Raw genomic sequence first — 23,755 nt, 5'->3', positions numbered from 1 at the left:
TTTTGCAACCAAAACAACAGTTCTTGTGCTGTGCTTTAGTTTGGCCATATACCATGTTTTTTAAACACAAGCGGATATGTTCATTTTTATAATAGCGAATTTATTTAGCAAATTAAGTACATAAAATAAATCTGTTTAACTTTCATTATGAATAATAGAGGCATTAGGTTAGCAACTGTAATCAATAATCGTTTTGATAAATGTCCCCAAAAGCGCTCTCAAACTCCTTGCTAAATGAGACACATTAGGATTTCTGCTAGACAAGCTTTAGATTCTGCCTGTGCTTCATAAATCCTCTTTAATAAGATGATGTTTGTTTTATCTCCTGGGTTATCATGTTGAACCTATCTAAACAAATCATATTCATCCAAATAAACACACAATCAGCATGGGTCAATGTTTACCTCCATGACAATGAGGAAAGAGAGCTTGGCTGCAATAACATGCCAGTATAATATGCTATACTCATACTGATGTTCATTGCCAGGTGGATATCGGAAATCACGGTATCTGTAAAAATGAATAAATAATAGATTTAAAAGAAAAATTTAGTAAAATGTAATACCCACAATTCACCAACAGGTGGAGCATATCAATTATTTTTAGAGCTGCAAAACTCTGGCTGGAATTTCACTTTTCATTACTGTGTTTTCCATTACAGTGTTTTCCATGCAGCTGTCATAATATCCAGTAACATATGTAAGTCATTTGCAAGTCAGTGTGCAAAGAAACTGTGGAAAAGTAAATTTTCCTGCTGCTATAGGATCTATTTTACAAAGGCAGACAATGTTTAACGTATTGATAGTATGAATAACTTGTCCTGCAAATTGTATTAAATGCTAGTTGATCGAAAACTAATCAATTCATTTTTTAAGAAGTGCTGGAGAATTCATTTGTAACTTGTGTTAAGTGTAATTTGAATCTGTTGAAGTGAACCCTTGCTGCTTATGCATTTCTTCCATTCACGCACTCCTCTGCTGCCCCGTTCACCTGCTGAAGTGGAGAAGTACCCGGTAGCTCTGCGTTTGGGAGATCAGGAGACTCTCTAGCCTTCTCCCCTATGATGCAGTGCCAAGTACTTGTGATTCAATTGTCACGCTTGATTGCTGTCATGTGGTTGGGGCTATTAACTTTAAGCAGGGCAATTAAACTATACAAAAGCAATCATAAACACAAATTTGTGTTAGGACTTGTGAGTGCTGGGCTATACAGGAAATGTATATTTTTGTTTGATGCCATAGAGATCTCCAACTGCTTACAGCTGAAGTAGACTCGGGCATAGACGGTGCAATCTTTTTCTTGCGATTCGCCCATTAACACTGTCATTGTTGTCCGAGGGATTCCTCCCACAAAGCGAGTAGCCGTCCGTGCCAGGAGCCACTGGCAATAACAGCATGAAAATCTGACATGCTGATTGTACCCAACTGATGGATTGACTTGGGCACAATCAGCCTACCCATAGATGGTATAAAATCCCGGCTGGTTCCTACTGAACAGACCGAGATTCAAACCATTTCTGGCCAACTTAACTCTTCATTTATTAAACTCAGCAACACTGTAAATAACTATGTGGTCATATTTAAAGTGATGCCATCATGGGAGAAGGGACTGACACTGATGGCCCACTTAAAAATGCTAGTTGGCAGTTATGTGGGAGCAAATCATTTTAAAATGTATTTATGATCAAAATATATCACATAATTTATTTAAACATGGTATTTAAAACGGTAGTAAACCGCTGGACTTATTTTTTCTTTTTAAGCTGCACGGTAATATCATAATGTGCTAGTATGCTGCCCTGCTTGATCCTCTTCCATACACCTCTATTTTTTAAAAGGCGTGTTTGTATAGTTGTATTTCGCCTTTATCTGCTGCTTGTTTGCTTCATTGCATGAGTTGCTTTGTGTTATTCTTAGCTTGTTTGTATTTAACTTGCTTGTTCATAGTGCCACATAGTGTTTTTTTTTTTGAACAGCACTACCAGCTCTCTGCTACAAAAAGAATGCTCTACCTTTTTTTGGAGCTGACTTTGGCACGTTTTTGGAAAGCAAGTTTTGCGCACATTTTGTTGCAAGACAAAACGTCTGTTTCTTTTGCAGGTTTGGAATGCCATGATTAGTAATGGCACCCAAACGTGCATTGCGCATTTTACTTTTTTTGCAGTAAAATCACGTTCGAGAATCGCAGGCAGAATTGAAGGATTCTACTGGTGATTCTAGAGTGTCCAGATGAAAATGGGGCCTCAACATTGCACATATACCAGACATCCTACATTGCAAGGGATGCTTATATAGTCTAGGAGCAGTTTTCAGATTAAGGTGTAAGGAGTTATTCAGAGGCTAGGAGCATAAGATTTAGGAGTAAGAAGTTACTCATATAGTCTAGCAGCAGTGGATTAGGGAACAAGGAGATTCTGATATAGTCCAGGAGCAATGGATTAAGGAGTAAGGAGTTGCTCATATGGTCTCGGAGCAGTGGATTAGGCAGTAAGGAGATTCTCATATAGTCTAGGAGCCATTGTCGTATCATCCATGTGTGCAGGGTGTTCCGGGGGGCGGGAGTCCCACTGTGACCCACACTGCACACATGGATGATTGTTCTTTAATCAGGATGATGATTGGTGCAGCAGGGGGACAGTTGCGAGCACCAATCTCCCTGCATGGCTTTTCAGACAGCCGCTTCCTCCTCCTCCTCTCCCTCCCGCGGCTGACAGCTGAAATGCTATACAGGGAGATCGGTGCTTGCAACTCTCCAATGTCCGCTGTGTCCTCCTCCTCCAGCCCCATGTTCTCTGGACCCCTGTCCTCCTCCAACTGCTGTGTCTTCCTCCTCCAGCCTTGTGTTCTCTGGCCTTGTCCTCCTCCTCTGCCCCCTCCTCGTTCCCCACGCAGCTGGCTCCCTCCTCTCCCTCAGCTGTGGGGGATCTGTCAGGATGGGGAGCGGTAAATATGTTATAGATGTGCAAAGCTGGTGGAGACATACCCAAAATGACTTGCAGCTGTAATTGCAGTGAAAGGTGGTTCTACAAAGTATTGACTCAGGGGGCCGAATCCAAATTAAAGCCACACTTTCACATATTGATTAGTAAAAAAAAAATTAAAACCCTTTATCATTTTATTTCCACTTCACAATTATGTGCCACTTTGTGTTTGTCTATCACATACAATCCAAACAAAAGACACTTCCGTTTTTAGCTACAACGTGACAAAATGTGGAAAATTTCAAGGGGTATGAATACTTTTTAAAGGCACTGTATATTCCAGGAGCAGAAGATTAAGGAGTAAGGAGTTCCTCATATAATCTAGGAGCAGAAGCTTACAGAGTAAGGAGTTACTCATAGTCTAGGAGGAGAAGAATCAGGCGTATGGAGTTACTCATATAGTCTAGGAGCAGAGGATTAAGGAGCAAGGACCTTACTCCAGCAGGCTCTCTCCAGTGCTGCAACCAGTCCCCAACAGCTGCTCTATAAGCTGAGACTGGTTCTGGTCATACTCTTGCCTCCTCAGCATACCATACATATGTTAATGTCTCTGTATGGTATGTGATGACATGAAGGCTCCACTCACAGACTGGAGCTCAGCAGAGGAGGAAGGACCAGGTAAGCGATACAACCTCTCCAATCTCCAATCTCTCCTCTGGACATAACAAGCAAATAAACCTTGCAGTATGTGAGGGAACTAAAAGGGTGCATTTTTTTCTTATTTTCCTGGAGTTGGGCTTTAAGTCTGGCTATGCCACCCATAGTAAGGTTTTGGCCTTGGTTTCTTAATGGGTACAGCAGAAGGAGAAGGACTAACATATTTGGAATAATGGACTATTCTGGCTGCCATCTTGAGGCCTTTGGTTGCTCCTAGTTTCGGGGCAAGCACATGGCTGTGCATAAACCGCATAGAACTATTGGCTAACACAGAAGGGAAGTGGCAAGTTCAATTTAAAATAATTTTCTTGCAGGGTTTGCTTCAGCCCAGGTGGATGTGCGATTAATCTCATCATAATCTAATACAACTTGTCAGAAATGAAGAGAAAACACTTTAATTTTCCAAAGAAAAGAATAGGTATAAAACGGTAAAGTAGACCAGTTACTACTTGCCTGCATGTAGTTTGATTGCCAAACCATAATGGAGGAACTGGTCTGCTTTCATTCTTGAAATCGGATATGCTGAATACTGAAAGAGTGTTATTAATGTATCCTTCCATGGTGTTCGATGAATGGTTGCCATAGGGCGGTACAGAAAAAGACCAGTAATAGACCAAACGTGGTATCATGTCAGACGTAAAGGCAATGATCATAGCCTGTATTAAATAATAAAAATGCAATTTGCTCACAGATACATTCCTGATACCCATATAAATATATTTCACACATTCAATGTACCAAATAGCATTACTATCACCTTATTTTATACAATAAAGGTAGTTCCAGTTTACGATCAGGGGACCTGATAGCAGAGAAAAGAAGTCTATATGGGTGGTTGACTGAATATTTTTGGATGGTTACAGAGATTCTTTCAGTATAGGCTATTCTGTGTGATCCAACTCTGCTTTCTAAGGGCCAGTTTACACCACAATTTGTGTGTTCCAGGTGCATTTCTGCATGCGTGTTTACACGTTTTTGATGCGTTCTGGTACATTTAGCCCCTCCTTTTTTCTTCATCTCAATGCATGACATGTACCTTCCGGTGCATTTTCCATGCCCTATACCATGTTTCATACAGAAAAAATGCAGCATGTTCTACTTTTGTTGACTGCACTGGAACGAACTGCACTGGTGTGAACTAGGGCCATTGAAATACATGGACACTGTACATGCGTTCTTGATGCAGATTAAAAAATGCATTGAACTGCGTCTGGTGTGAACCAGCCCTAAAGGGTGTAAATCTCAAAAAATCATATGTATATTCTGCTGGAAAACCCATGCTGAAATGAATAGGCTGCTAAACCCAATATTACAATTTATGCGGCAGAAAAACTATAATCCTGCATGACAATGATTCTATTTTGATTCAGTTGATAGTGAAGGGGAATTTGAAGGATATGCTAAACACTAAAGTAAATGTTGGTGGTCATAATATAGTTAATGTATGCGACCAGACCAAAACATTTATGTTGTTAGCGAGTTAGCTTGAATGAAAATTCTTTGATTTGCCATTAGAAGATGAAGCTTGACTTTCTTTGTGGCAAACATTCCAGGGAAATAACTAAGCTTCCTGCGCCATGATGTCTGGAGTGGAGTGCGCCAGATTCACTGAACAAGAAGACCTGTTTCAGGTGTGGGGGATATCTCTGGATTGAGGATGAATATTGCAGCAAAAGCTTTTTATTTTTTTTTATCTTTCAATAGGTTGTTTATTTTTGGCTCGTTATTTTTGGGAGGCTTTCACTGATTAGTGCACAGATTCACTATATCTGCATTCATCAAAGAAAATAAAAACACCTCCTGTTTTGAATTATAAAAACAATACATGCTTGTCAGCCAAACGTATATAGCCCCAAGTGCCCATTTCTGGGTTTGTGCTAATGAGGAATCTGTAAGGTGTTTTGTTGGTTGGGTACTAGCCAGGACAAGCACATCTAGACAGCTGAAGAAAGCATATAATGGGGTCGATTTACTAAAAATGGAGCAGCAATGCATTGTAGCCAATCAGCTTTTAACTTCAGCTTGTTCAGTTTAGCTTTGACAAAACAAAACTGGAAGCTGATTGGTTTCTATGCATAGCTGCACCCGGTTTTACACTCTCCAGTTTTAGGCTGGGTTCACACATACGCGAATTGGATGCAGGTTTTTTTTCCCCATCTCCAATTCGCATGACAGGCAAGTGTGACCAATATATCAATGGACCTGGTTCACACATGTCTGGGGTGGACACGGTCCTGATTGAAAAAGGGTCCAGTGCGTCTTTGGGTCCAGTTCATGTGCCAATTCAGGCTAAAATTTGGACTTGAATTGCACCTGAACCGGTGTACAGGAACACACCAGACTGGACCCTAGGCACGAACCCCCGGCCGTACATATTTGAATCCGGCCTTAGTAAATCAACCTCACTGTCTAATTAGAAACAAAAAACACATACAATGATTTAATAGGCCCTTTACAGTTGGATGTTTATGCCCATTTATAGTACCAGTGTGAAAAAACTGTTTTAAGGCTGCATAGTGTTGTGGAAATTTGTATTAATGTATGTTGTCAGATGCCCCCCAGTGTCTGTTTTGCTGTAATATGCTCATGCGAGGGTATTCGCACATACAGATGCTGGTGGAAGACCATTGGATGCGGAAATCTTCCCGTGGACATGGCAGATCTGTTTTCTCTTTTAAGGATGTTTGTTTATGCCTCATAAAAGAGACTGGCCACTCCATGGCGATTGCATTTAAACTCCTAAGTAAGCAGATCTGTGTACTTGGGAACCATAGCATAACCATACAAAATGATGCCCCATTGAGCCATGATATAGTATGGCTCGCATTATTGGTAGCAGTGGGAATGTGCACACGACCGTGTTCAGAACCATGTGCTTGTGTGTGGTATTGGTTCTTTTGAGAAAATACAAGTGTTTGATTGGCTAATTCTGAAGTCACCACCTTCTTTTGTTATCCATGTCTTTAGTATAAACAAAAGCCGCCTGGCTATTCTGTGCAGAATTATACCGAGCTCGAGGTGATACCAGCATCTGTTTGTGTTATTTGGAGAGATAAATGAGTGCGCTTTCCTGGCATTATACTAGAAAGCTGTTTGTGCTTTTAAGCGCAAAGAAATTATATGCTTATAGGGAGAAGCTTAGAATTTCCCTGACAATATGAAAAACACTGAACCAAAAAAGTTAAACACTGACTAGTATTTCTGTAGACAATGACAGCATGAGCTAGTTTTATAAAATGAAAAATGAAGCTATTTTATACTTATCATACATTGGTCACCACAGCGAGTATGGCTACTCCTTGCATGATTGGCTGCCAGGCTCCAATGTGTTGTGCTTTCTCTGGTACCATACGCCTGAACTGGGTGGTGAGCTTCCAGGCATCAACCCGAATTTCCAATAAATTATTCACAAGTGCCAACACAGGTGCAAGTGGAAATGATGCCACAAACAAGGTGACAAATCCAAATTGAATTACTGTTATGAGAAGGAATAAAGCCAAGAATTAAAACAGTATAGTAATGCACAGGCGTAATCTACAGTGCCAACCACAATAGCTTCCATGAGAAACAGCCATCCATATGTATATTTGTACACATTCTATGATGGAGTATGGGAACAAGCACAAGAGAAAAAGTCAGGGGCAGAATGATAGTTGGAGGGAGGGCACAGGGAAACGGAAAGAGTTGAAGAGACAAAGGAAGAGATAAAAAAAAGAATAAGAGAAATGGAGGGAGGGACATAGGAGAACAAGAAATTTAGGAGAGAGGCAGTGGAACAGGGGAGCAAAAGGGAATTAAAAGATGTGAGTATTAAAAACAAAAAAACACACTACCATGTGTAAACATATTAATTTAGAAGCTCTTTCTTCAACACTTATTGAACACTAAAGAAACAGTATGAACAACAGAAATATAATACAGAATTTACCCATCTCAAGATATTCATAGAACAATCCCAATTTTCCAATAGGTTGTAAATGGTAATCCTGTTCCCATCTTGGCTTAATTGTTTCTATTCCAGAAGATCGAAATCGTGCAATAAGGTTTTTTATCCAGCTAGTAAATAAGAAAAAATACACTGAAAATATATTCTTTAAGAATTATTTTCCATATTATGCATTTAATAAAACACATGTAGGGGTCTACTGCCCTCTGCTGTCTGTATTCACAAATTAGTTTACCACAGAGTTAGTGGGTTACAGACAGGTATTTCCTGTCCCAGCTAGTTGGGTCCGAAACTCCTGATTGGGGGATTGTAATGTTATGTAAAAGGGCGTTTCTACAAAGTAGACACAGAGAACTGAAATGCACACAGGAGCAGCTTTTGTATTTCACTCAGACCAGAGGCAGAGGTTATTAAGCAAGTATTCCTATGATATAATAATTTAACTGCAGCTGCGCATAGCTTATTGAGTTTCTGAATCCTTGTGACAGATTTATCTCTGTACTATTATTATCTAGATAGTGCTAGATGTGTAAAGCCGTGGATTGAAATTTGATCCATGTATGAGCAGGCTGATTGTACCAAAGTTGATCCATTGATCAACTTGGGTACAACCAGCCTGTTGGACTTTTCTACATAGGATTACTGCCAGCGGCAATAGCCGCTAGCAGCATCCATTGTATTCTGCCAGCTGGAAAGGCTCCCCATGCCCCCTGCTGGCAGACTACAATAGCGCTGTGGAAGGCATTACCCCATAAACACATTTAGTCTAATGATTTGCTTTTGTTCCACCTGTGGTAGAAGGAAATCTGGAAGCGCTGTCGCAGCATGTGCTCCAAAGCCCGGATCGGAAGGCAGGACCAGGAAATCCGCCCAACGCTCTCTTAAGGATGCTCAGAGGAGGGGCGTAATGTGCTGGCGGAATTTCTGGCCATATCACATCCGACCTATGGAGCGCACCCGACAGCACTTCGAGGTTTACAGAGCTTACCTACACACAACTATGTTTTACCGAGCGCAATGGTGTATGTTAGTTTTTAATAAATAATTGCTACACTATGATGGTATTACCCTTTTGTCCACTTATATGGCAGAGTATTGAGTTCTATGCAGATGGATATATTGTAGATGGAAGAGCATAAGAGTGAACAGAGGAGCAATAGGCCAAGGACACTAGCTGTGAGCTTGAGAGGAAGAACATCTCTAATGGCAGTTTGATTCATCAATAATGCCTGCTTAACTCTTTTTGCTGCCAGCAGAGCGTCAAATCCCTACAGTGAGTGTGGGGGCACAAAGAACAAGGAGAAGAAAAGTGGAAGCAGTGGAATGAAATCTACTTGCACACACTGGCAGCTGGTGCTAAATATTTCGAGGGGGGATGGTGGCAAACTAACGCCATCCACCCCAACGGGAGATGAATGGCGGAAGGGAAGGCGGCGATCACCACGAGCCCACCAGCGACTCTGGTTGTTAGAAGGACAAGAAGATGGCGGCGGAGACTTACCTTAACATAGGAGGCAGGGGGAATGAAGAGCCAAGCCATTCTCCTCTCCGTTCCCCTCCAGGCTAAACAGGAAGTGTGTCCTGAGACATGATTGGCCAGTGTGTCCTGAGACACGATTGGGAGTCCTAAGACTCCCTGGCCAAATCGGGTCTTAGAAGCTGCTTCCTGATTAGCCGGGAGGAGAATCAGGAAGACAATAGCGAATATTAATTCACTATTGTCACACAAATGGGTGGGTTTGGGACGCAGTGCTCTGCGCCCTGAGCCCACCCTTTTTGGAAACCAATTAAAGCCTCATGCTCTAATCATGTGCTTAAAAAAAACAAACAAAAAAACACTTTGGAATTCATGCGTCCAGCGCCCTGCATGTAGATTAGGGGCCGGCTGCATGGATTAGGGAGGACCTGCCACTGCTCGCACAGCTTTTTGCCAGACATTTATGCACTATATAGATATGTTATATATATGTATAGATAGATAGATAGATAGATAGATAGATACTCTTTGTATTTAAAATTAGTGTTCATATCATTTTTAGTATAGATATTTTTTTTCCCCCATTACATAGCAGGGGGCTTAAGCACCTTATTTTTAAAAGCTGCTGTCTGAGAAAGCCCATTAGAATTATCACAGTTTTGGGTATAGGTGGAGTACATAGCGTGGGTGATTTTAGTTTATACAGATTAAGTGTACCCTCACTTAAAATTGTTCAGAGTACCGTAGAGTGTACCGGGGCTTGAAAGAAAGGTAAGAAATAATTTTTTGAAAATAATTTTTAGGCACGCTTTTGTTGCCCCTGCATCTATATTCACACACACTACACCATGAGCGGAAACGTGCACATTATAATTATATGACAAGGGGCTGTAGTGCAGTCATAAAACACATCAGGGGGATTTTAAAAAGCATAGTCGCAGGTAAATTAGGTAGATTTGCTATATTTTGATAGCTTCCTTCATGCGGTTTTTATTATTAGTAAAAGGGCTTACGGTACAAGAATTTCTTGAATATTATTCCATATAGCTTTGCCTCCCATTATAATTGTCAGTTGTGTTGTAAGTTCAAGAAGACATCCACCAGGATCACACTGGGAAAAAAAATTAAAGTTAAGAAACATTTTTTAAACAAAATTAAGATTTGAGCTTTTTTTTTTTTTTTTGTCATCTTGAACAGTTATTGAGACAGAAAATTAATTGATGCATTTGGGAAAACCCAGTAAGATCAGTGAATAAAAATAGCTTACCTCTTCGTTACGGTATCTTCCAAACCAATACACTGGATCTCCAGGGTAGCCTACAAATTTCCCCTTAAAGAAGGCAATGTAGAAACAAGAAGAGTAGTAGTTGACAAACTGGAATAGAAACATCTTGGTGGTAAGGCTGTTTTCATACTCTGTCTTTGTCCTTGGAAGTTCTTAAAAAGGAAACAGCAGATCAGAGGACCATTCTAGTCAAGCATGAACATTTTGCTATTATGCAGGCTTAAAGTGATACTAAAACACACACACTGTTTATCCACTTCAACACTGGGCACTTTCCCCCCTTCCTGCTCAGACCAATTTTCAGCTTTCAGTGCAGTTGCATTTTGAATGATCAGTGCGCGGCCATACAACACTGTACCCAAACAACATTTTTATCGTTTTTTTTCTGTTATAAAACTTTGTAAATAAGTAGGTTTTCTCCTTCACTGATTGGCACTGATAAGACTGTGCTGGCAGGCACTGATGAGGCATCCATAGGCGGCATTGATGGGTGGCACTTATGGCCACTGTTAGGCAGCACTGATCTGGGGGCACATCCCTATTGGGGATTTATTGGCATACCTGGTGGTTCTGGGTGGACAGCCTCAGGGGAAGGGGGCTAATTAATCAGCGCTGACCCCCCCCCCCCCCGTCAGGAGAGCCGCCGATCAGCTCTCCTCTACTCGCATCTGGCAGTTCGAGTGAAGGAAAAGCAGATAAAAGGCTCTTTCCATTTACACTGTGATCAGCTGCGATTGGACACAGCTGATCACGTGGCAAAGAGCCTATGTCAGAGGCTCTTTACCTCATTTGGACATGCGGCGTGTCAGACTTGCACACCACGCCACCGATCGCCGTGCGCGATTGTGGCTTATCCTGCTGGACATCATAGGATGCCCATTCAGGATAACTGAACCACTTCACGGCCTTCATTCTGCATACAGTGGGTGGGAAGTGGTTCATTTACATTATCCCTTCTATTTTTGTAGGTGGATTTAAGTAAAAAAAAAAATGAAGTACTTTTTTCCTAATCGATCTACAGCTGTCACATGACCCAGACCTTTTTCCAACCTGTCTGCAGGGAAACATAAGGAGGAGGAGCTTTTAACCCCCTGCTACTGGTCACATGTTATAAAAAAAAAAAAAAAAAAAAAAAAAAACAGCTTTTGGAATACAGAGTAAAAATAAAAAAATAATATCAAACTGTTTTAAATTGTCATACACATATATATTTGAAGTCAAATCTTTATTATTTTGCAGAAAATAACATGGTGTGGGACGATTTTTGCCAGTGGCAGGTTGGGTCACGCCCCTCCAGCCTGTGTCTTAGAATAGCAGGAAGGTGAAGCCAGCACTAAATCGACATGCAATATCCTGCCCCAATTGTGTTTAGCTGGTTAGTGGCCATGAAGGAGGAGGGAGAGGGAGTGTGCTGTCATTTAGCACGGTGTATACAGCCACATGTGTGACTTTATAGTCACACAGGCTGCTCAGATGTGATTAGGAGGAAATGTTCAGTATAGAATCTCACTGAAAACGGAGCATGTGCAGAATTGCCACCAAAGCTGTAAAGTCCCTAGCTGAATTGAGGACATGAACAGAAGGTGGAGATAGAGAGCAGCAGGACCACCCAGGTTTTTTAAAGAATACAGAAAACAAATCTAATAGTGACTAAGTATAAACACCATGTAATACACCATTTATTGATAAGTCCTTTATGATGTGAGTTTAGTGACATTTTAACTACCCCTGCCTGATAAATAGCTCTGATAAATTAGCAATTAAATAGCCCAAATTATAAGCTTGAGAGATCACTGTTTCAAGCACCTCCATTTCTTTGAGCCCCTCCTGCAGCCACTGTTGAGAGGAAGGCTACATAGTAAACAATTGTGTCAAAGCCAAAACTGTGAGGCCGCGTACACACGGGCGGACTGTTCGCCCAACTTTGTCCGCTGAACAGTGTTTGGGCGGACAGTCCGCTCGTGTGTGGGCTTTCAGCGGACAGTTTCAGCGGACAGTTTGACGAACAAGGTTTTTCGGAATTTCCGAAAAACTGTCCGCTGAAACCTTGTATCAGCGAACAGTCCGCTCGTGTGTAGGCTTGTTCGTCAAACTAAGTTCCGCGCATGCTCAGAAAGGATTTACACGCCGAAAGTTATAATGCAGTGTATAGGACGTCGTATTTTTCGTCCCGTCGTACGTGCCGTTCACGTCATCGCGCACGGTTTCAGCAAACTGTTCGTCCGTCGTGTGTGGCCATGTCCGTCCATGCTAAGTTTGAGCGGACTGTTTGCCGAAACTGTTTGACGGACAAAGTTGGGCGAACAGTCCCCGCGTGTGTACGCGGCCTGAGAAACTTGCCAAATCTGCCTACATTGCATGAAACTTAAGTTGAATAAACGTAAATCCAGTGTAAATTGCTCACCTTAGCATTTTTTATCTATAGTATTAACAACTGAGTGACGTACTTTGCTTCCTGGAGCTAATCTGATATATCTACCTACCTAATGTTTGTGTATCTAAAATTTAATACAAATGGCATATTTTCAGAATTTTATTAAAAAGTCAGTTTGTTCAAAAGTTACATTTTCGTTATATATAAAGTAGAGTCAAGTGGATTGGTTAGCCACTGGCTTCTTACATATCTTGAGCATTTCAATGTGTGTTTTGCATAGCCCTGATAAAAACCTGCATAATGAAATAGCACATTTCCCTTTCAAATCAACAGATATTTTATTGACTGGTTGTAGAGACTCATAGAACAGAGCTCTAAAATGAAATAGTTAGATAGGTCCTCACCCCAAGCTAAACCTTGGCCATGAAAACCAAATGCAAAATTAAAACGTATAGTATTTATGTGAACTATTTCGCCAGCCACGTTATATCAAGAGGGTTACATTGCTGTTTAAGGACTGTAGAGCCCAAGTTTCCTGTGCACCCTTCATGTGCTCTCTCCATTTTATAAGCCAAATTACTTTTCCTATAAGCCTAATTGCCTTCTCCTCCACCCCAGTGCCTAGAACATGTTAAGATAGCAGAATTGTGCAATAGATTTGGATTTCCTTAGCACAGGCCTATGCTTGCAAGTTGCACTCCTACTCTCAGACAGCTTTCTGATAAGCTTGATATCATGGGAAGTTAATATAAGTGAATATTTCCAGAAATGACGGTTTTTGGCTTTAAAACAGTTTGAATAAAAGTTCATCCTCTATAGGCTTTTTAGTACTTAAAAAAGGATTGGGAGTCTCACCAAAATCTGTAATCATTATTGCCACTTTCTCGTAGAGCATATTCAATAGCATGATAATGATGAAGCTGATGATTGATGCTGTGATAGTGGTGGCCGCCTGTGGAGTCAGGTATTTCTGAATAGACTCTTTTCCACTAATGTGTCTTGGTAAGTTTGCAGAAAATACCAGGAAAACAGAAAGTCGATACACAATAATTCCAACTACTGATACAACGATCAACATAATCTGTGAAAATGCATACAAAGCATTATAGTAATAGCAATGTGTAATATTATAATTACAGAAAATTAGACAATTCTTAAAATTCTGGAAGGACTCATATTGATGGACTTTTCTTTGCTTCAAATTGTTTTTGCATTACTATACGTATCTATGGGAAAGCAAAATCTGCTTGAAGCAGGTCCAGTGCAGTGCAAGAAAAAGGTCAACTGCAGGCAAAATGAAACGGTCAGAAAAATCTGCATGATCTCAGAAGTGTCTCAAACGGATACCAATGACAAGCCCAATCAACATAGGCTTATAAGAAACACGCTTATTGTGACGGAAGATCAGGATTGAAGTAACTAAGAGACCAGAGCAACAGAGTTTAGCTATTCCTGTTTCTCTAGAACTAATTAGGGTTGCCACCTCATCCCTTTAAAACCAAACACATATTAATTACACAGGTTCTGTGGCTGAATAAGCTGGTAATTAAACTCACTTGGTGCCTTATCTGCATTAAATTAGACTCAGAATCTGTGTAATTCATATGTGTTCAGGTTTAAAGGAATGAGGTGGCAACCCTATAACTAATGCCTATGAAGAGACCCAAGCGTTAAACAATTAATTATACAGGATATACATTCCATTTATATGAATTTATATTCAAAGTAAAATGTATTTTATGGTTGTACAATGAAATTAAGAAAAAAAAAAAAAAAAAAAAAAAAAAAAAAAAAGCAGCCTACGCTGTAGTGTGAGAGAAAAACAGCTGATTGTTGTAAAATAAAGGAAACTTCTTCAGGTACCAAACAACTGATGCCAATCAAAGTCCAATGTCAAAAGGTTACATTTACATATATTTTTGTCCCCAACTACAATAAACAGCAAATTTTGAGCTTTGAACTATTAAAGTGCATGCATAGCTGGGATGAAAGGGAAAATCTTCCAGTGATAACAGTCTAAGACCCCTTTCACCACTAGGGCGTTTTTCAGGTGCTTTAGCGTTAAAAAAAAAAAGCACCTGTAAAGCGCCTGAAAGAAGCCGCAACTGCAATCCCAATGTAAAAGCCCGAGTGCTTTCACACAGAGGCGCTGCGCTGGCAGGGCGTGAAAAAAAGTCCTGCAAGCATCTTCATTGCAGCGCTTTTGGAGCAGTAAATACACTGCTCCTAAAGTGCCCCTTCCCATTGAAAAGCGCTTTTGGCAGCAGCGTTTTGCGGGCGCTTTTAACCCTTTATTTGGCCACTAGCAGGGGTTAAAAGCGCCCCAATAGCACTCGAAAAACGTTGGTAAAGCGCTCCTAGTTTAAGCAGTGCTTTATGAGCGTTTTTCGGGCGCTGACATTGTGAAAGGGCTCTTAAAGGGCTTTCACATTGGGATTGCAGGTGAGGCTTCTTTCAAGCGCTTCACAGGCGTTTTTTTTTTTAAAGCGAAAGCGCCTGAAAAACACCCCAGTGTGAAAGGGGTCTAATGGAGGATTGCCGTAACTTTTTAGACATCTTCTGTCACTTCCCACTTTGTCTGTGTGACAGGAATTAAACAGGACTCAGACAGCACAAAAACTGACGGGGCTTTTAACTTTTTCTATACAAAACCTAAGAAATAAAAGGTGTTGGGCATATGTATGTGGCAACAATGTTTTTAAAAGCTTACTTTACCTGTCTAGTTCAATTAAAAAACCATCACATTAATTAAATGTTTTCAAACATAAAACTTGATCCAGTCCTACAGAAAGTATTTTTTAGATAGCCTGCTGTGTATGCCTTTTTTTTACTGTATTTCTGATCATTTTCAATAAAAATAACTGAAGTGGAACAATTAAGGCTAATTATATTCAGTAATATTAAATAAGAGGTAGGGGGGATGATGCTGTGAAAAGTCAGGTAATGCCTCAGGAGGGGCAGAAACAACGTTGCCCTTTACCCAAGCGGAGTTCTCTGTGCTAAAAAAAAAAATAATAAAAAAATAACATACAGTAAATGTAACCTGTAAGATACATAAGACAAAGTCAATCCCCAAAAAACTGTTTAAGAAAATGTGTTACCCAGAAAAAAACAGCACTTGTGCAGAAGGTCATCCTCAGACATTTTCCACAGGTTGTATAAGGTACGTGTTCTTCTTGCTAAATATAGGTGAAGAATAAAAAATAAAGTTTTATTAAAAAAAACAAAAAAACTTTTCTGACAACAGAGTTAGAGCAGTAAATATACAACATTTACCTGAGAAATTGGATTCACAACTACGTGAGTACATTTTGCTTCATATTCAGGACGAGGCTGTTCTTCTTGTTCTAAAAACTCAACTGTGTCCCATTCATACTCGAGCTCGGCTTGTCGGCGCTTCCAAAACTCAAGGAACAAGGTAACTGTAAACACCAGAACACACAATAATGATATGATACTTCTCTTAAATCCAATATTTCAAGTTACCATTCACCTTGAAGCATATGAACATTTTTAAATCATATTAGCTTTTTTATTATATACAAGCAAATGGAGTTTTTACATTCAACCTTAAAGAGATGTCATGAAAAGGTCCCACAAGCTTGAAGCTTATTCTAAATATTTCAAACAATCTGCAGATAGAGTTATATCATAGCAGGCATCCCCCAATCCTATACTTTTCTAGGTTGCTTATAACTAGCTTCAGCTTCCACAGATAAACATTTGTAGGAGCTCATTTAAAGGTGACAATGCAAAGAACTGTTTTCTGGCATTCAACTGAAGACATATTCTGCATAGAAATACATGTATAAGCTATCCCCTTTGGGACTTTAAAGGCAAAAAAAAAATGAATTTCTTGACAACTTGCTGGGTGCTACACTTCTATCCTTGCTCTCTTAGTTGGGTCCCTGAGATTCCTTGTGGGCCCAAGTTGGATCCGCAATCTTTTGGTCCAGAGAGAGAAGATCTTCTGCCTTTTAATGAGTTCCAGCTGATGTCCAATAGCGACAAATGCTTTGAGTGAGTTATACAACACCTATAGAAAAGTTTTCCTAATCTTGAAATTTCCATTATACAGGTGGTCCCTGGGTTACAAACATCCGACCTAGGCCTCTTTCACTTCATTGATCCCTGTTGAGCAGGAAGATGACAGGTCCATCTCTGCACACTGTGCAGGAACGGACCTGTCAGAGCACCGCTCTCCCCTATGGGAGATCGGATGGCGACGGACCGCAGTGTCCATCGTCACCCGATCCGATGACGGATGGAAAAGTAGGTTTTTCCTCCTTCAAACTTTTTCAGATCGGAGCGGGTCGGATGTCAGCGGAGCAGTCTATGGAGCGTCTGTTCAGGTCCGCCTAAAAAACTTACAGGCGGACCTGAACGGATCGTCCCTGTGAAAGAGGCCTTACAAATGACTCCTACTTACAAATGGAGGGCGACAATAAGTAGTGAGAGAAAATCTACGCCTAGAAAGGGAAATTAACTCCTGTAAGCATTATCATGGGAAAAAGGTGTCTCTACTGAAACTTTATCACTAATCCTCATTCCCACAACAACCCACATTTTTCAAAATCCAGTTGTCATTGGGACAGAAAGTGAGGTGAAATCTTCTGAACAGGGGCACAGACAGCAAAACAAATGTTACGGGGTGTTAACCCTTCCCTATGCTATATCCAAAAAAGCGTAAAAATTATCGCTTGTAACCTGGGCATCGCCTGTATATGGATGGTAGTTATGTTCATGTTTTTTTTATTTTTTTAAGTAAATGCCATTTAGCCGTGTCTCTTGAAGCAGATTGATACTGCCTCAATTGAAATGCATTGGGCTGCTTTTTTAAATACTATGAGAAATTATATTGCACATATATTACTACATAATAATAGAATATCTATCAGTTAGGCATGTTGGCAGTTACTTATGTCGCTTTATAAACCTGCTGTCACTGGAACCATGGGTTTTGAATATCTATGTGCAATAGGATTCATTTTTAATATTAATGAGGTTTTTTAATAGTTGCATATATTTTTTGCTGCCTTGAAAGTCCCAAGAGGAAATAGAGAATAGCTTGTTTATTCAAATGGATGTGGCAGCCTTTTTGCCCTTCCTGCAGTGTTTCTCTCTATTTTGTATAGAAATACATGTATAGCTGCTGAATATTTCGCAACCAATTGTGAGGAGCAATATAATATTTATTTTTAAACTTTATTCATAAAATGAGGTATTGGAAGGCAACAATACAGAATAAGGATAAGATATAAATAATAAAGCATACAGTGTTTCCAATCAAAGGCAAGTACCGTATTTATTGGCGTATAACATGCACTTTTTCCCTCTGAAAATAGAGTGCATGAATGATGTGTGCGTGTTATGCGCCAATATTTTCTATTGGGCTGCCTTCGGAGGGGAAGGCAGGGGGGCGAGCGCTGCCGGAATACACAGAACGGAGATTTCCTGCTTACTCAGCTGCTGCTGTTAAACGAAGTCCCACCTCTTGGACCGGCTCCTAAGATAGACAGCACACTGATTCAATGCCGGCACATTCAATGTCTATCATAGGAGCCGGTCCAGAAGGCGGGACTTCGTATAACAGCGGTAGCCGAGTAAAAGGGAGATCACCACTCTGTGTATGCCGGCAGCTCTAATCTCTATGCACTGGTAAGGCTGCGCTGATGGGCACTGATCAGGGTGCATTGATGGGCAATGGTGAGGCTGCATTGATGGGCAAATGTGAGGCTGCAGATGGGCACTGATAAATATGTATTGATGGGCAATTGTGAGGCTGCAGATGGGCACTGATCAGGCTGCATTGATGAGCAATGGTGAGGTTGTATTGATGAGCACTGGTGAGGCTGCATATGGGCACTGATCAGGCTGCATTGATGGGCACTGACCCTTATTTTGCTTCAAAGTTCTTTATTTAAAAACTTAGTTTTTTTTCCTGAAACTTCCTTCTTAAAATTAAGGTGCGAGTTATATGACTGTGTGTGTTAGACGGATGTAGTTATTTAAAGTGAATAGAAAATGAACAGGTACGTCAAAAGTATTGACCATTCCAAGACATAACTGTAAATGTAACAGTGGCACTGGAGGCAGCAGAGGTAAGGATCCCCCTGATCTATGGTGCAGAGAAAGGGAGAAGTTTGTCAGTAAGGGCCCTTTCACACCGAATATAGTTGGAAGCATTTTGAACTGCACTTCAACTGCATAGACAGCTCAAAATCAAGGTAATCCTATGGGCATACTTCACATCATTGCAGTAGTGCAGTTCAGTGCAGTTTTTTTGCACCGCAAATGCAGGGAGCTCGCTACACATGCGCGGTGCCCCTGCATGTACAGGAACTCTCACTATAATGTGACATATATATATATATATATATACATACATATACATACATACATACATACATACATACATACACATTATATATATATATATAAATAAATGATTTTTTTTTACATATTTCAGACAAAAAAAATAATAATTTCTGGTTAAATAAACTTGACCGGATGTGAACAAAAGTCATTGTAGAGGGTCCAGAATTGTCCCTTGGTCTCTTTCCATCATTAGTGTGTGAACCCAGCAACGACACCTCCTACGAGTATATCATCTCAAAATGGCAATGGCCAGCACCAGAATTATGCCGACAAGAGTAGACACTTACTTCTCTGCACACACTACGTAGAAGGAAGTGACCTCAAAAGAAAATACAAAAAAGCCAAGCCCAAAAACGTACAAAAAAATGCACTGCAACTGCATAAAAAAAAAAAACGTAGCCCTCAAGCGCGTTCAAAATGCACTTCAAGCGCCCTTCAAATGCACGTAAACATGCTGTCAAAAATGCAGTTATGTGCAGTTTCTGGTGTGAATGGGCCCTTAGAGTATGGATGCACCAAGAGAGCCATATTTTGAGAGAAGTAAATAGTAAGATGAAGTAATAGGACATGTCAAATGGCGCATTTGAATTCAAAAACAAATGTTGGCGTGCTGACTTCAATTTTCCCTTGAGCATGTATTTCCTATTCCGATTTCTACAAATTTTTCTTTGTGACATTTTCATTTTGTGTATGGAAAGTATAATTGGTTAGAATGGGAGAGAGGCAAATGTAGATATTGAGAGTAAAATCCTCAATTTTTCCTCCTGAGTACAGGGGTGAGGGGGTTAATATTTATTAGGAAGTTTTTGCTTATCCTTCAAGTCTGCCCAAAGCTTAACATTTTGTTTTTTAGCTTTGGGCAGACTTGGCAAGCTGAAGCACACACTGATATTTTGTATTTTTATGGGAACTGTAGGACTTCTTCTCTTCTTCCAGCAACTGAGCAAAGTGTTGGGGGAGTGAGGGAAATATACCGCATTTCCCCGAAAATACAGAGTCTTATTATAATTTTGGCTACTAAAACCCCCCCAAAAAAAACACTTATTTTCAGGGGATGTCTTAATTTTTTACGGTATATTTATTTACGATATTATTCACGGGTCACGTGAGTGCCCAGCGGCAGTGTAAATAAGGCATGTTGCACAATAAAAAGTTATACAAGGAGACAGTGCACATTATATAATCTTTTTACAAAACAGATTACATGTTTTTACAAGGACTTTAACTAGGGCTCATTTTCAGGGTAGGGCTTATATTGCAGCCATCCCTGAAAATCAAGCTAGGTCTTATTTTTGGGGTGGGGCTTATTTTCAGGAAACACGGTATGATAGGCATTTGATGGGGTTGCCTTCCAAATTATGACTTTAAAGTGAGCAGGTAAGATATTTGCCTAAAATTTTACCAATAAATATAACAAACCATATCTCAGAAATGACAGTAAAAACAAAAATGCAAAATCATGCCTTTCCACAAAATGACTACTATAAAAAGGTACATCTCTTGGATTTTGTGCATCAATAATCAGACAGTTTTACCAATGAACACACACACACACTATACCAATAGGGAAAATAAAATAAAGCCATCTTACCCCATATTCCCATAAAGACTGCAAATATGAGTGTGCCAAAACTGTCAAATATACAAAGCGTCTATAAAAGAGAACAAAATAACAAAAACAAAGTCAATCTAGTTTTTGTTCAAAGGGTGTTTTTAAACACTAACTTTTAAAACATGAAAAGAATGGAAAAATAATTTTTTTTTATAAAAATAAAAAAATGCAAGCCCTGACAGCTGTGACAGCGTCTTCATGCCGCTGAAGGGATTTTCATAATATACTAATATGTGATGTATACTAGCACATTATGCCCTTTAAGTGGTTGTTAACCCACTTATATCACATTACACAATCCTGCTGGTTCCCTAATGCCAGCTGGTCCGGTCTGTGTTTTATTAAAAAAAAAAATGCATCCTTTAACTGATTTCAGAGCAGCTCCTTGCAATCGTGTTACCGGCTGGCTGTCTCCTCTGCGTGGCTAACAGATGCAGTGGGCCGGGCCAAGATTCCCCCACTGATGTCAGCAGGGACGTGAGTAGGAGAGGCGAGAGAAAGCCGGCCTATCACGTGATCACGGGGAGCTGCTCTGAAACCCAGTAAAGGATGCATTTTTTAAATGAAACACAGAGACAGGAGCAACAGGCATTAGGAAACCAGACATATTATATACATTTTAAACAGTTATTAGAGCATGAGGAAGGGAGGGGGCGGGCAATGACACAGGGGCAGACAGGCGGGGGGGGGGGGGGGACAGGAGCAGAGAGGTGAGAGCAGATGGCGAAGTACGTAAACTGACCACGGTGTCAGGGCTCAGCAGCCATGATTAACTGTGGTCAGTTTACAAAGGGGAGGGCAGAAACTGGCAGGATCAGCCAGATATTTCAGGTGGTACAGGGGTCAAATTACACAGCACAAGCACTGTGCTGTATAAAATGCTTTAAAGGAGCAGGATCCATTTTTTAATTTTTTTTGGTTAACAACGTTTTTTTTTTTTTATGGAAACATGTATACGCAATTAACTTACTTCAAAGTTACATACCATCTCTGGATCAATGTTATATTTATCTCAAATATATACAATTTATTAACATTTCTACAAACCTATATATAAAGGATTGGCTGTAACCCTTTTTTGTTTAACACAAATTTACTTGTTTATTTGTTTCATGGTAACTTAAAAGGCTATACTCTGACCTTGTTAAATCTGAACTCCAAGTAGAAGCATCAAGTCATACTTGGAAAGGACCTTTCTTACAAAGTGGTATTAAACCCAAAACAATTATTTTCAGCTTACCAATTCTTAGATGTAATGGCTGCATTCGTTTAGGGTTTTTTTAGGCTTTCTTTTAATTTCATTTGGTAATCTGGCCAGTAAGTCTGTTTCTTTAAAAGAACAAGCTCTTCACTCCATCCACCTTCCCATTAATTCTGACCAGCTTCCCTGTCCCTGCTGACGTATAGCATCCCCACACCATGATGTTGCCACCACCATATTTCACATGGGGATGGTGTGTTCAGGGTGATGTGCAGCATTCATTTTCCATCTAATCTGACCAGAGCACCTTCTTCCACATGTTTGCTGTGTCCCCTACATAGCTTCTTGTAAACTGCAAACTGGCTTCTTATGGCTCTTTCCACAATGACTTTCTTCTTGCCACTCTTCCATAAAGGCCAGATTTGTGGCGTACACAAATGTCCGGTGGACAGATTTCCCACCTGAGCTGTGGATCTTTGCAGCTCCTGCAGAGTTACCATGGGCCTCTTGGCTGATTCTCTGATTAATGTTCTTCTTGCCCGGCCTGTCAGTTTATGTGGACGGTCATGTCTTTGTAGTTTTGCAGTTGTGCCATACGCTTTCCATTTTCGAATGATGGATTGAACAGTGCTCCATGAGATGTTCAAAGCTTGGGGTTTTTTTTTTTTCATAACCTAACCCTGCTTTAAACTTCTCCACAACTTTATTCCTGACCTGTCTGGTGGTTTCCTTGGCCTTCATGATGCGGTTTGTTCACTAAGCTTCTCTAACAAACCTCTGAGGGCTTCACAGAACAGCTGTATTTATACCGAGATTAAATTACACTCAGGTGGACTCTATTTACTAATTAGGTGACTTCTGAAGGCAATTGATTCCATTAGATTTTAGAGGTATCAGAGTAAACGGGTCTGAATTCAAATGCATGCCACACTTTTCAGATATTTAAATTTGTAGCCATTTTTAAAAAAATATTTAATATTTGCCTTCCACTTCACAATTATGTGCCACTTTGTGTTGTTCTATCACATAAAAATCCAATAAAATACATTTACGTTTTTGTTTGTAACATGAGAAAATTTGGAAAATTTCAAGGGGTATGAATACTTTTTCAAGGCACTGTATAGTATTAACTGCAGTTTGGCTTCAATTTGTTTGTGCAAACTAAATCTGCTAGTACATCCAACACTCCCCTCCCGCAGGGCTGACAATGCTGCTGTCCAAAGGTGCCCCCTGTGCTCCTTCATCCAAAGTGGGGATGTTACTGGCCAGATCAGCAGGTGAAAACAGAGGGGAAAAGCCTACAAAAAGTAGAACTAGTTCCCCCACAAGCGGGGTTTTTAGGCAGCAAGAGACAGTAATAGAAGCCAATAGAAGTAGTATCTGATTGGCAAGCTCCATATATAACATTTTTGGTTTTGGGTTTCTTGTTTTGTTTCAAGTTAACACAGTTGTCCTACTCAGAAATCCACATTTTAGCGACTCAGAAAGAGGGCTAGGACCAGGCTTTTTCTGGCATTTTTTTGTTTACAGTTTTTTTTGCTAGATAATTACTTATAAACATTATACTTCTTTTTTTTTTTTTTGCAGAGACCCTAGGGCAGTGATGGCGAACCTTGGCACCCCAGATGTTTTGGAACTACATTTCCCATGATGCTCCACTACACTGCAGAGTGCATGAACATCATGGGAAATGTAGTTCCAAAACATCTGGGGTGCCAAGGTTCACCATCACTGCCCTAGGGAATAAAATGGCAACTGTTGCAATAATTTATGCCACATGGTATTTGCTCAGGAATGTATATATACGTATTGCGGTCTCAAAGTGGTTCAGGTCAGTGGCCGCTA

General features: G+C 40.2%; 1 protein-coding gene across 3 annotated transcripts in view; it reads right to left on the bottom strand.

Moving 5' to 3' along the window:
* The window catches only part of ANO6 (anoctamin 6), a 128,975-nt gene that overhangs the window by 4,775 nt on the left and 100,445 nt on the right, over positions 1-23,755 (bottom strand). For all 3 annotated transcript variants that reach the window (XM_077472878.1, XM_077472880.1, XM_077472879.1), the window contains exons 10-19: positions 20,689-20,749; positions 15,996-16,141; positions 15,821-15,898; positions 13,575-13,800; positions 10,328-10,497; positions 10,074-10,171; positions 7,566-7,693; positions 6,907-7,112; positions 4,091-4,293; positions 405-510 (exon numbers count right to left, since the gene is read on the bottom strand). In XM_077472878.1, the coding sequence (XP_077329004.1) occupies positions 405-510; positions 4,091-4,293; positions 6,907-7,112; positions 7,566-7,693; positions 10,074-10,171; positions 10,328-10,497; positions 13,575-13,800; positions 15,821-15,898; positions 15,996-16,141; positions 20,689-20,749 (1,422 nt within the window). The remainder of the gene's footprint in view (positions 1-404; positions 511-4,090; positions 4,294-6,906; positions 7,113-7,565; positions 7,694-10,073; positions 10,172-10,327; positions 10,498-13,574; positions 13,801-15,820; positions 15,899-15,995; positions 16,142-20,688; positions 20,750-23,755) is intronic.

This window comes from Lithobates pipiens, unplaced genomic scaffold (assembly GCF_037356315.1).
Source record: "Lithobates pipiens isolate NorthernLeopardFrog02 unplaced genomic scaffold, aLitPip1_a1.2 Scaffold_8, whole genome shotgun sequence".
In the NCBI taxonomy this organism is placed as follows: domain Eukaryota; kingdom Metazoa; phylum Chordata; class Amphibia; order Anura; family Ranidae; genus Lithobates; species Lithobates pipiens.
Note: the sequence above shows the minus strand (reverse complement) of the source record. Positions and strands in the feature narration are given on the sequence as shown.